Genomic DNA, 14,747 nt, shown 5'->3' with positions numbered 1-14,747 from the left:
TTTTTTAGTCCGAAAAAATGAGAAATAAACCAAAGTAAAGTGGTTCTAAAATAGGGGACCGATTCGGTGAATGAGTGAAAATAAGAAAACAAAGTCTATAAATTATTAAGTGTCTTGTGAAGTTTGTTTAAGACCTTTTAGTAAGGATGGAATAATAAGAATGTGTTGGTACATATAAATATATGTCCATTATTGTTTTCTTTTTAAGTTTTTATTGTTAATGTGTAACATGTTAAGATTGACATCAAGTATAAAGATATAAACTTAGCGCATATTTAATAAGAGTATTATAATTTTTTTTTTTTTTTGTGCTAGTGATAAAATTAACGGAAATGACTAACTAATGCAAACAGTTAAAACGTAAGGGACTAAATTGATATATTTTAAATGTAAGAAACCAAATTAAAACCTAAAATAAACGTAAGAGATCAAACGTGTAGTTAAATATTTATTTTTTTATCAATCACCTCACTCAATACATAAAATAGAGGAACATCAATATTTTATATCATAACAGAGCAGGTTTTTTAAGAGTTGCATAAATTTTTACTATAAAACATCAAAAATATACATGAGTTGTATAAGTATGACTTGATGTTGTGAGAATCAACTAATAATTGTATGGAAATCTAAAATAAATTCCATAAAAAATGACTATTGGAGATGCACTAACAACAAAGTTGAGACAATAATAAAGTTAACGAAGATTATTACTAAACTAACGTGAGAACCAACACACTATGTTTGGAGATATAGCTAAAGGGAAAATCAGCAAGTTTTACCGGTCATATAATTTGGTTGGCAACTACGTGGTGAATTTGACGTGCTCGAAATAATATTGTATTTAAAGCAGATCGCGTTAATGTAGCTTCTTTAGTGAACCAATTCATTTACATTTGATGGCTATGGTTTATAGGCCAATTAGGAGCAATGCTAATTTAGCATTTTCTGACTAATGTAACAATCCTTTATTTTGATTCCAATGTATCTGAGGGGATTTTCTTTCAATTGTAAGAGTTGAGTACTCATTGTACTTCTTATAATTCAAATCTTTGCTTATCAAAAAAAAAAACTTTAAAAAGATAATAATTCTTAACAATTAATCTTAATAAGTGGGATTAGAGTAGATGAACGGATACTCCATTTTAGACAGAGTACCGGTATCGGGTACCGGTATGTGTACCATACTCCCCCGGTACACACCCTCAGAGTACCTATTTTTTCATGCGGGTACACGCGTGGTATTCTCAAGGTACACGCGTGGTACTCTCAGGGTATGCGTGTGATACGATTTTCATCAAAAATTGTTTCATTTTTTTTTAAAAGCAGAGCCGCATAGTTCCCTTCTCTTTTTATTTATTTTTTAAAACAGAGTCGCATAGTACTACTACTCCTAATTTCCAAAACGTGTAAACCAATAAAAATTTGCTATTTTTTATGTTTAATTATTTTTTTTAATAATATAATTCTATTATTTTAATTATAAAACTATATTAAAAAAAATTATACGGACGTACCCATACCTTAGTTTTTTTAAAAATACTGTATCACGTATCGGCACCGGTACCGGATACCGCCGATACTGTATCCTCACCTCTACAACGTAGGAGCTCTTCCTCTTTTGACGTGCAACTTCTTCTTCGATACGTGCAGCTAGCCTTTCTACATCAAACCCATTATAATTTTTTTTGCCATGAACACAAATATTACAAATTTTCAAGACAGTTTTGTCCTTATATTAATTTAGAATAAAAGAGTTATATTAGTATAAAAATAGTAATTGTGTTATTATTTTTCATTTTGCAATAATGTGTTCATCTCAACCAAAGTATGACATCAATTTTATTTTAACTAATTTTTGTCATAACCTCTATATACTAGGATAAAATTTGGCTCTGTTCTATACTAGGGAGTAGGATAAAATTTGGTTCCGTCCTATATTAACTTTTGTTGGTTCATTAAATATTTATAAAAAATATAATATAATATAATAATTTTTCTTAGGTAATGATATAATTTATTTTATATCTTTTATCATAGCCGTAGGGTTGACAAAAAAACTCAAACCTGAGAGACCCACCCGAACTCAAACCCAAGTCAACGGGCGAAATCCGATTTGACTGGGTTTGGGTTTGGCTGACACCAGATAATATGGGTGTGGGTTTGGTATCAGTCAAACCCACACCCGAAACCCATACACCCACCCGAAATATTTTATAATTATCTAATTACCTCCATAGTCTCCCTCAATTTCCTTGGAAGACCTTAATTTTAGTTGTAATTTAATTTCTTGAAAGTCTATGTTGTAATTTATTGAAAGTCTATGTTTGAATTTTCTTGGAAGACCTTAATTTTAGTTGTAATTTAATTCAAAGTCTATGTTGGAATTTAATTTCTTAAATTTGCAAATTATTTTCAAATGTGATGTGGGTTTGGATTTGGGTGATGATTTCGGGTGTGGGTTTGGTAAGTGTCAAACCCGCACCCATGGACGCCCGTTGTCATCCCTACGTAGCCGGTACTAAATAAACACGTATCGTAGAAGAATCATATAACCAAGATCTTTAATTAGAGTGGTCGAACAATACTCAACTAAATCATATTGAGCAATTTGACAAAATAATGTTTATTTAATTTTTATATAGCTAGTTGAGTAAAAATATGATTTATAGCTAGAAGACAAAAAATATTTAACTAATGAATGTACGGACAATCCACTATACTCCTATATTATATTTTTCATTTTAAAAAAAATTAGTTTCTATTACTGTTTAACGGTGACTCTGTTTAACGACGACTATTTTCTGTCAAAATACGCATGTAAGAATTAGGAATAAAACTATTACTGTCTGTTTAAGAGACTAAACGCCTGTTTGTTTCAGATTTTAAAAAAAATAAATTTTTTCTTTGTATTTTTTAAAATGGATTTTGTAAAACAGTTTTTCAAAATATCACAAGTTTTTTTATATTCGTGTTTTCTAAATTGAAAAATCAATTTTGATGTCATACAACATAAACATACATTATTGAAGAACAAAACATAGTCAAAATTGCAATTTTTTCAAAGGGTTGTATTTCAAAAATGATTTTTGTGAAAATCTATTTGAAATAGCTTCAAAATAAATAATTTTTTTTAATTTTGATATCCGAAAAAAGTTTTAATAAAATCATGAAATACGTAAAAAAAATATTTTAAGAATAACTATTCAAACCAAATTTATATTTGAATCTTTTATAAAAAATTTCTTTGTAAATTTGTTTTACGCAAAATTATCTTACACTATAAAATTTATTTTGAAAAAAATTCAAAACAAACAGGCCCTAAATCTTTTTATCACTTAGATTAGATTATTGTTAATATTAAATAATTTATAGAAACAATGTAAAATATTTATAAAACAGATAAGTAATGTACAATATATAATAGATTATTGATAATATTTGTCATCGCAATTTTGATGTAAATATAATGTTTTTTTTGTGTTGTTGCATAGTATTTCTTTTGTATATGTAATTTTTTTTGCACGTGTACAAATCTTACTGCAACTTCATTAATGCTTAGATTAATTTCTAAATATAAATATATATATATATATATATATATATATAGACGATAAATTTACACCCACCTAAAAATATGAAATATAAGTTAGTGCAAACCTAGACCGTTCCCACGAGCCGGCCCTATTTTCTTTTTCTCTGAGTTTCTTCTTCCTCTACTAGTTAGGGGTGATTTTAGGTCATATTTGGCCTAAAATCACCCCTCTTCACCTTTTTTCTTGTTGTTTTCAATCTAAATAAGTGATTTTTCACATAGATTAAGTTTTTTAGTTGTTTTTCTTTTTTATTTGTGTGATATCGTCGTCTGAGTGCGGCGTTTGTGTTGATCGTCGTCTTGGTACGACGTTGTTGAATTCTCCGTCTTGTTACGGTGTTCGTTTAGTTCATATTTGAAAGATCATCTTCAATCAATTGCAGATTCAATCAATGATTTGGGCATCAACGTTGCAGATCCGGAAGTATGGATATTTCGGTGACTTTAGTTTTATCATATTATTATTTGTAGGCATTTTGCCGTTGTATGCTATTAACACGGATGCTGTGAGTTTGTTCGCAGATTCATCCTTTTTGTTTTTAGCGATGTTGAATTTGTATTTGCATCTGATGTACTATATCAATTATTGGAATGAATGAATATCGTTATCTTTTTAGTCAAAAAAAAAAAAAAAAGTTAGTGCATAGTATCATTTTTATTTGGACAAAAAATTTTAACCTTTATTTTTTTTCTGAAATACAAAAATGAAAAATGGTGTAGAAAAGAAACAAGGGACATGGGAAGAGAAAAACTCATATACATTAATTTAGTTATATTTTTTACCATTTAGTCGAAGGCCCACATAGGAAAATTTGTGTGATTAATTTAATTGCATAATATTCGTAAACGTGAATCATGCGGGTGAATGAAATTACTGATGCATTACGAGAAAATTGATATACCCACTAGTTTATATTTTATGTTTGATCATTAATTCTTCTAGTTAAGCTAATCATAGTACAGAACTCTTTTTTTTTTATAAGTGTAAAAGGTTATGCTTTAGTATTTTTTTTTTACGGACAAAAATAATTATATTCATTTATTCAAATTAGTAGATATTACATCAATCAAAATTATTACATATTCAAAATCGGTAAAAACTAAAAAGGATGAATCTGCGAACAAAAGCTCACAGCATCTGAGTTAATAGCATAAAACGGTTTTATTTTTAAGCTTACAATTGATATGACGAAATACAAGTGTCCGGAATAGTCATGTCTCCGGATCTGCAACATTGAAGACGCTAGAGTCATTGAATCTGTATTGGATCTGGATCGAAGCAAATCTGCAAATCTGAACAAAACAAACACCGTCAAAGACGGGACTCAAAACAAACACCGTACCAAGACGGGGCGTCAAACAACACTGGACAAATAAATTACAAAGATGAAAACTCAAACGAACTCAAGAATATGTGAAAATCACTTATTTAAGTAAAAACATAATTAAAAAAGGATCAAGAGCGGTGATTTTAGATCAAAATTAATCCTAAATCATCAAATGGATGAACAAGAAGAAATAAGAAAATTAGTTTTTTTTTTCTTCTGTAAAGCGGCGTGCAGAACATAATGCTTTAGTAGTTTATTACTCTGTGTAATTGCAAATTTGATATATTTAGATTTAGGCCATGTTTGAATTAGCTTATTTTTTAGTTTATGCAAACAGCTTATGCAATTTTTATGTATTATTATAAGTTTGTCAAGGTAGTTTATGATAAAATAACTTATAAAAATACAATTTTCACTAGTGTGAACTTATAAAATAACATAAAACCTAATTAATATTAAATAAACTATTTGCATAAGCTCAAAAATAAATTAATCCAAATGGGCCTTAGTGTTGTTCAAGTGTATAAGGTCAACAAATTTAGATTTTATTTTTATAGTAGAGAAAAAGGAATGAAAAACAAAAAACAAAAACAAAAGAATTACTTCATAATAAAAAGGCTTAACTATACATTTGGTCCCTTACGTTTATTTTAGGTTTCAATTTGGTCCCTTACATTTAAAAAGTATCAATTTGGTCCCTTACGTTTATTTTAGGTTTCAAGTTAGTCCTTTCCGTCAATTTTGTCACACGTGGCAGTCAATTTGCATATGTGGACTGACACGTGGCACTTGGACACGCTGACGCGTGTACTGTTCAAACGGTGTTAGTGACAAAACTAACGGAAAGGACTAACTTGAAACCTAAAATAAACGTAAGAGACCAAATTGATACTTTTTAAACATAAGGGACCAAATTGAAACCTAAAATAAACGTAAGGGACCAAATGTGTAGTTAAGCCTAATAAAAACTACACCCTAGCATAAGCACCAAGAAAACTAAATAGTTTAGGAGGAGGTATTTCTAATACAATCATAGGCGAGTTTGAGAAGGCTCTTAACTTGGCCAAAACATCAACACATGCATTTTATTCTCGAAAAGTGTGATCAATAACAATATTTTAGTCTTTGATTAACAATTGTCGATTGTTATGAATCTCGTTTACAAAATTATAATAATGCGTAACTCTATCTCTAATCAACGAAACCACTTGCCAAGAGACAGAGTAGCAAATTATATTACTGTAACCATTAACACAACATAACTCAAGTCCGTGAAGCACAACCATGATCTCGACATATAAAACACATGACTGCAACCAGGGGTGCTCGCGGTGCGGTTTGGTTCGATTTTGAGCATAAAAGTCATCCTAACCGCCAGATAAAAATGCATGCGGTTCGGTTTGGTTCGGTTGATTTTTAAAAAGTCATCCAAATCAAACCATTACAGTTTAGATTGGTTCGGTTGGTGCGGTTTACAGCATAACGTTTCAATACCGAACAATTTAAAATTCCAAAAAAAAAACTTGAAGTTCCAAAATAACATTATAGTACCAATAAAAATTATTTATCCAAAATAATATTATACTATCTTACAATTTTAAATATCCAAAAGAAAGAACTTAAATTTTCAAAATAACACCACAGTACCGATAAAAGTTGTTTATCCAAAATAACATTACAACCCCAAAATATATAACATTACAGTACACAAAATAAAAACAACTTGAAGTTCCATTAATTTGGTCGACTGACTTGGTAATTGAGCTATGTATATTGGAATATAAATATATAATAGTAACTTCATGCGGTTTTTGCAGTATCCGCGGTTTTTGTGATTTTTATGGTTTGCGGTTCGGTAAGAAAGTGATCCAAATACATCCAAACAAAATGCGATTTTTGCGATTTTCGATTTGGTTTGATCCGATTTATAATTTTACTTTTGGATTGATTCGGATACGATAACCGCAAGTATAAGACCATAAAAGCCTTTCAAAAATGCCCCGGAACTATTGTGTATGAGTCCTCCAAAACCAACAATTTTTTGTGAACCTTCCATCAATATTTAGATGTTGGATAAAGATCAAATTGTACAACTTTTAAGTTCGAATTATAGTTATAGAAAAATATAAAATTTTTGTTGTACAAAAAAACTAACATTTTTCTAACACGTGTGGACGGCGACTTGAATTAAACTAACATTTTTCTTCGTAGCGATAATTAAGAAAGCAACATTAAATAATAGTTTAATTTACAGGAGAGCTACGGCCAATATTATATAATAAGGGTATATTTGGCAAGACAAAAAAACTAATTTTTTATCTTATGGCTTATAAACTAAAAGATTTGTTTGGTAACAGTCTTTTTAGAAAGAGCTTTTAACTTATTTCACTGATTTATAGATTCTTTTTCATAAGCTATTTCAAGTAGCTTCTGAGCTTATATCTTCTAGCTTTTCATTTTTTTCTTTCTCTTTTACCCTTATTATTTTAACTAAAATCCATATTTACCCTTTATAATTTATTAGCATTAGAATTTAAAATAAAATAAGTAAATGCATGTTTTAACGTTGATTCTTTTAAAATCACATGTATATAGTATGTTTTAACGTTGTCTTATTATCTATTTTCAAATATGAAGGTTAAAACATTTTTTTTTATCAATTCATAGGTACGTACCTTATTATAATTTTTTTTGAAACAACGTACTTTACTATAATTAACCATTATACTATATTGTGAATATATTTTTTTGTTGTTATTTTTTCATAAAGTATATCAACCGAAAGGAAAATATTTTTTTTTAAAAAAAAATTCAGCATATAAAAATTATTTTAATAATAATATTTGAAAGATATATTTATTGAATTAATAAACTTAAAATATTGTAAAAAAATAAATTAAATAAACTTAAAATATTAAATTCTAAGTATCTTAAATAGTATTAATTTGATAAAAAAAATTATTAAATTAAAGATGTTTTTATGTCATTTTACATTTATCAGTCAGTTGAACCGCTAATTTTACCAAACACATCAATCAGCTTATCAGCTAGAAGCTATCAGTAATGGGAAATCTATAATATTTTTTTTCAATAAAAAAAGGATAATCTATTTTTATAAGAAAGTTTTGGCTAATTTCTTGTTTTAGTGGATAACATTAGCTAATTATTTATTGGAGACGCAATTTGTATAGTTACAAAACTAGGCTTTCTAGTGAGTGTTCCGGGATCGTCTGCTATGCTTGGTTGAAATGTGTGAGCGGAGCGAAAACCCTTAACTTAATAGGCTAGTAAGGAACAAGCCATTTCTGATCATCTTGAAATGTAATTCCCTTATAGCTCTTTCCAAAGTCTTGTAACTTCTCTCTTTAATGGATTAGAGTCTATGTTCTCTAACCCTTTCATAGCATAGGGGGCATACAATTAATATTTGAAAGGAAAAGTCTTCTCGACATGCTATGCAAGGCAGCAAGTGCTACTTCCTTCCATGGTAGTTCCTTTCACGGCATTTCTTGTTTTAGCCTCTAGGTTTGGTCTAGTGGTGAGGGGTTTGGGTAGTATGTTATAGGTTCTGAGTTCGATCCCCAACTCATTGTGGAAAAAAAAACTAACATTTTTTTGTGGTACAAAATATCTAACATTTTATATACTGTGAAAAATAGAAATAACATTTTATAAATTATTCAATTAAATTGAAACATTCCAAACGTGCGCAGAGTCCAAATTGTTAGGGTGGAGTATAATCATAGAATTGAAGCACATAATTAAATATTTTCGTGCAAATTATTTTTCTTTCAAAAAAATAAGTGTTTTCTGTAAAAAAAAAAAAAAAAAAAAAATCTAGTGTTTTCGTAACAAAATTGAAGGGCTTGCAATTTTAGAAGCCTTATTCTTTTAATGGGCCATTTAGACCGGCTTAAAAAAACGAACAAATAAAATAAAGGTACTATAAACAATATTTTTTTTTTAATATTTTTTTTATGATTACCGGGAGAAGCGTCCTTGATAATTTAGATTTTGACGGCAAGATAAATAGAGTGATAAATAATAGTTTTCAGCAGAAATTAAATTCAAATTCTCCCGAATAATTTGTTCTGAAGAAGCTTATTAACCACTTTAGTGCAAATTACTTGGTTAAGATTTAAACATTTTGCATGGGCCATTTTTTATGAAATATTTTATCTTTGAAAAAATAGAAATCGAAAAAAGAATTTAAGTTCTATTTTTTCTTTTATAGCAAGTATTCATGTCATGTTTTTTTCTTCTTTCAGAGACTTTGTAGTACCTTGGTGAACAAGGAATTTTATTTTATCTTTAGACGCCACAGTTGAATCTTGATAAAGAACAATGATTATGCAAGCCAATTGATCGAAAACAAAACGAGTGCATGAAATGTAAGAAATGCTAAAAATGAATTGCAAGAACACAAGAAATTTGGTTATCCGGTACAGAATAACATAACCGTGTAGGAAAACAACCAAACCACGCCAAAAATAATACAAATGCGTCGGAGAACACCCAAAGGCGTGAAAAGACGAAAAAACAACCAAGTCATGCTGGAAACAACCAAACAAGAATCCAAATTAATCAACCTACTGCAGGTGAAAATGAAAATATGCACACTTGAGATATGTCACTTGCTGCACATGAGGAAACCTAATAACAGAGAAAATAGTTCCACTAATAATGCCCACTAAAACCAATGAATGGAGAGAAAAACGAACTATATATGGTGGCATATAATGAGTTGGGATTGGGAATTTAATCCAATTTGAGTAGGCCAGTCTATGCTAAATACAACTCCACACACATACCTATAAGGCATGCTTAAAACAAGGTTCTAATTGCGGTCAAGCTACAAATTCTTAAAATCGCGCAAAACTACGACCAAATACAGCTGATGCGGCTGCAATTTTAGACATTGCAATCACAAAAACATTGCGGACTGTTTTTAAAAACCTTGTAGACATGCATTTTCAAGCCCAAGCTTCTCCTCCTCCATTGCTAGTACCGAGACTTGTAGACTTCTCCTCCTGCATAACTTGCGCACGCCATTTCTCAATCGTAACCAATGTTCGCTGTCATATCTTGGAGTTGCACTATCAGCTGAAAATGATTTGAATACCTCATCTTGATTTCAATTTTTCTCGGGGCTCCGTAGTTTCTCCACGTTCCATTCTATTCTTCCTAAGGTAGAAGTTCTTGAGAATTTTCTTTTGCTAGTTGACGACTTTATGTCACAATCATCGTCGGTTAGTTCACATGATGACTCCTCTATATTGAAGTTGAAAGGAGGAAATTCATCTTTGCATGAGGTAAAATCCATGCTATGTGAGAGCGATCTTGCATTATCAATTGATTCTTCTCTTTCTCGAAGATTCTTCAAAATCAATGTCTTTAAGAAGTTCGTAACTTTTATGGCATGGATCAATGCAGTTAAAGGGTCTGCCATCTGCATTACACAAGAAAGTTTGTTTCTTAGTACATGTATGTTAGGTTCCACTTTTCGACCTGTTTAGATATTTTGGCGTAGAATTGATTTCGACTCTAGAATTGATTTTATCTTAAAGCTAAAACATTTAGCCTCTACGATTGATTTTTAGCCTCAAATTTAAAACACACTTTTTACTTTTTAGCCGCAAAATCAAATTTAATCACCGCAAAACCATAACACACACACATCCGAGATTTAGAAACCTCTTATGCCATGCTAATTGTACAAAAAATCAGATGTCTAAAAACAACTTGAATTTTCTTGATATGATATTGTCGACAAACCTGTGTCATGTTGGGCGTGAAAACCACAGCTACGTTGTGCGCATTCATTTTGTTGAATTGTTCATTTTCAGCAACATCAGCCATCAAATTGATTGCCCAATCAAGAAGCGCAGCTTCTGTTGGAGGAAGTAACTTGACAAGGTTAGTACAATCTTCTTCTGTGTTGCATTGCATCACTTGCTCGGGTGTGAGAGAATCAAGTACTCCAGTCGGAAGTTCTCTAAACCAAGCCTGCAAGCGAAACACTTATATGATAAACACTTTTGCTATAAGTGATTAATTAAGCTATTATTCCAAACAGTTTCAAATACCTTCATCAAGCCGGATAAACAATGAACATCGATTCCATTTGGCACTACACCTTTGTTTAACTGATCTCTAACAAACGCTTCTTGGCTATTCTCACCGGTAATATGGAATATTCCTTTTGCCTTCATCAATGGAAAAACATGAAATTAGACCTTAAAATTCACATGTAATTAACATGAAATTTGACAAATAATTCAACATAAACTAAACATACTTTAAGGCCTCCCTCAGAATACATTTGCTTTTGCATCCTTAGCAGAATTGTCGGAACACTGTTCCCTCTATCATCATAAGAACACTGCATAGACTTTGCAGAAACTCCAAATACCTTCACACTGCACGATTTAAAGACGACATTAGAACAAAATCATTGAAATACGAGAACTGAGGTGAGTATAAATTGAACAAGAGATTCACAACCAAAACTACATGATCAATCAAGGACTATCTGTTATTGCAGTCACAAATGCGACACACGAGTTTTTCATCTTTTGAGTTGGAAATGTAAACATGTTTTATTTGGTAACTAGGTTACAGGTACGAAGTATCTACCACCGTTTAATATTATCTAATCCCCGTTTAACCGTGTTTTCCTTACATAAAAGTCAGGATTCAAACCACTTACTTAAGGTGTCTTAGTTACTTACTACTATTAAATGTACAAATATAACCTCTCCTAAAGTATAACACATCAGCTTAACACACTACCATTTCAAGTACAATAAAGTGTGGTAAGATTCACAAGTTAATTAAAGTAACCTACTACAAGAAATCAACATTTTTTTTTATTTGGTAGTCTAGTGTTATAAATTCCACCTTAAAGGTGGATAAGTGGAGTGTCCAGGGTTCAAACCCCGACTCATGTGTATATAACCCGATGTCCCTACCAACTGAGCTAAGCTCATTGGGACCAAGAAATCAGCATTTTGATGATATCAATCAACTACAAATTGATATAACTTTTAACTTGAGTAAACTGCCAAATACCCCCATGAAATTTCAAAATTCGTCAAATACCCCCGAAATTTGGAAATAGGCAAATACCCCCTGAAATTATAAAACGTCAATCAAATTACCCCCTAACGTGGACTCTGACTGGTAGTGCCAGGGGGCAATTTGATTGACTTTTTATAATTTCAGGAATTTATCTACCTATTTTCAAATTTCTGGGAGTATTTGACGATTTTTAAAATTTCAGGGGAGTATTTGACAATTTACTCCTTTTAACTTACATCAACCAAATTCTAAAAAGCCAAAATTTTCTTAAGGGGAAAGTTTACATAATTTCCAGGGAATCTATCAAGTTTCAATCACTACCTCATAAAATTCTGCTATGACAACAACACTCAAAAGATAAATCATTCAAAATTCCTCTAAAGCATAGCCACAAACAAACAATAAACATATATGATTAATTTTTTTTTTCTATTTTAAATTAAAAAAAAACAAAAAAAATTACAGAAAAATTTCTCTTGAGAGAGAGATCTGCATTGCATCTAATTATACTAAAAACAATTGTACAAAACATAAACTAAAAAATCTATACACAAAATTGAACAAAACATAAATCCAAAAATCTAAACAAAATGGAACCAAATTACATACCTGGCACTAGGTACCCTTGTAGGTACTTCTGGCTGAAACTCAGAAGGCAAACCAAGAAAACCATTGAATCTATCAAAAGTAACATGTGACACGTGTCTCACTTCTGTTGGCCAGCTAATATCCGAAGAAGAAACATCTTCCCTTTCAACACTGCAAGTTACAATAGATTTCTTAAGAGCAGCAACAACAATATCCAATATTGTAAACTGGTTTTGAATCTTTTGATTATTATTGTTAGACCCTTTTGTGAATTCCCTTGAATATTTCTCTTCATCAACATTGTCATTGTTATCGCTAACACTTTCAAATTTTTCTTCTTTCTCTTTGTTGTTGGTTTCTTGTGTAACAATGTTGAATTAAGAGACATTGAAACCTGTTACACCACATGATTTTGATCGAAAAAGGCGAGTCATTTAAATTAAGTAACTAAAAATTAATGATGGGTTGGTTGTTGTTACCGGAGTTAAAAAAAAAACAGTTAAAAATAATTTTTCGGCCACCGAAAAAATTACTTGGTTAAGTCGGCGGACTAGGTCGCTCTTTTTAAGACGTTTCGTGGCAGACTATCAGCCACGCCATTCCCAGGATAAAACAGTCCAGTTCAACTGTACACTTCTTGAATGGTAATACCACTCGAATTGATACTATAATATCAATCTATGAATCAGTGGTACAATACTACCATACCACCCGTATTGATACTACGATATCAATCTATGAATCAGTGGTACTACAATATCACCCGTATTGATACTACAATATCAATCAATAATGGCACTGAGGTCATTCTAATATGATTCAGGATTATGGTACTATGACCATTCTTAATTTGATGGAATTAGTGGTACTTTTATCACTCATAATATAAACCAAATTAATAGTAATAAGATTTCTTTTTATTCAAAGCTTCGATTTATGAAATATTTTAATGAAATATTTTAATATGCAGCAAGTAATTTTTTTATTAGAATTAAAAGTCTAACAACACAATAGAACAAGTTCAATACATACATATCAAACTTAAAATCTCGAAAGAAAATCCATATTTATAATCAATACATAATTTAGAATCAAATTACTTTCATACATGGAAAGCAGTAGCCTAATCACTTTGAGTAGCCTTTTTCAATGAAAAAGTTCTAACACATTTGTTATTAAATTCTAAAAACATGGCAATTTCATCGACAACAAAAGAAAGATATAGTTCATGATTAATAAGGCTGGAAATTTTACATGGAAACTAGATATATTACCTCTTTCCTGACATTGTGAATGTCATAAGGCTTGCAATACCTTGATTAAAGATGAGAGCTTCCTTGGAAGAGTTTCAAGCCAAAACAAAAGCAATTTCCATTAACGAGCTTTCTTGCAATACCTCTTTTGTTAATTAACTAGAGTTTATTGTCCCATAACCGTTACATAGTAACTTAACAATTATAGTGATGGAAAATAAATCACAATTAATCAAATAAATAAATAAATCACACTACTATGCTACAAGACACTAGTATGCTCTAGTATTCGATGAGTGACTCAAATTTTATTTTCAATTTCACATACATACCAATGTGAATTTTATTCCAACATTTATGCTAAATAAAGATGAAAGGATCTCTACCAAAAAAAGAAAAAGATGAAAGGATCTGAATAATAACTTAACGTGAAGTAAAACACAAAAAGAGTTTTTTTTTTGGTTTGGTTTGTTACTTGAATGTGATGTGGTTCAAGGTTAAGTAAAGATCGTGGTGAAAAATGGAAGGAGAGAAGTAAAGGGAGGGAAAGAATATTGAAAGTAATATACTAAGTCAACTATAAAAAATAATTGTACATAATGGAAAATAATTACACATAATAGTCAACTAAAGGAAATAATTATACATAATGGGAAATTATTACAAACATAATTGTACTTAAATGGGAGAATATTCTATTTTATCAAGAAGAGAAGAAGAATCGGAGAGAAAAAGATGAGTTTGGTTGAGGAGGTATTCTTGCCTAAGCACAAGAGATTTAGACACAAATTTAGGCACACATACAATTGGATTGGGATGGTAAGATTGATTGAGACATAAGACATGATGTTGGTTTTATTTTTGTTTTTGTTAGGATCATGTTGGTGGGAAGAATAAGAAAAG

General features: G+C 30.4%; 1 protein-coding gene across 1 annotated transcript; it reads right to left on the bottom strand.

The window, feature by feature from the left end:
* Positions 1–9,480: 9,480 nt before the first annotated feature.
* On the bottom strand, positions 9,481–14,163 carry LOC123883481 (rho GTPase-activating protein 3-like). Its single transcript, XM_045932296.1, has 6 exons — positions 13,866–14,163; positions 12,613–12,762; positions 11,222–11,342; positions 11,010–11,129; positions 10,699–10,929; positions 9,481–10,372 (listed from the first exon to the last, which is right to left on the bottom strand). Exons 1-6 carry the CDS (start codon positions 13,889–13,891, stop codon positions 10,058–10,060), a joined length of 963 nt encoding a protein of 320 aa, XP_045788252.1. The 5' UTR covers positions 13,892–14,163; the 3' UTR covers positions 9,481–10,057.
* Between the last annotated feature and the right edge of the window lie 584 nt (positions 14,164–14,747).

This window comes from Trifolium pratense, linkage group LG5 (assembly GCF_020283565.1).
Source record: "Trifolium pratense cultivar HEN17-A07 linkage group LG5, ARS_RC_1.1, whole genome shotgun sequence".
NCBI classification, from domain to species: domain Eukaryota; kingdom Viridiplantae; phylum Streptophyta; class Magnoliopsida; order Fabales; family Fabaceae; genus Trifolium; species Trifolium pratense.
Note: the sequence above shows the minus strand (reverse complement) of the source record. Positions and strands in the feature narration are given on the sequence as shown.

Coding starts and splice junctions, on each gene's coding strand:
- LOC123883481 (XM_045932296.1), bottom strand. CDS start 13,891: ATGACATTCACAATGTCAGGAAAGAG. Junction 11,130..11,221: donor ATTCTGAGGGAGGCCTTAAA/GTATGTTTAGTT, acceptor CCATTGATGAAG/GCAAAAGGAATATTCCATAT. Junction 10,930..11,009: donor GTTTATCCGGCTTGATGAAG/GTATTTGAAACT, acceptor TTTCGCTTGCAG/GCTTGGTTTAGAGAACTTCC.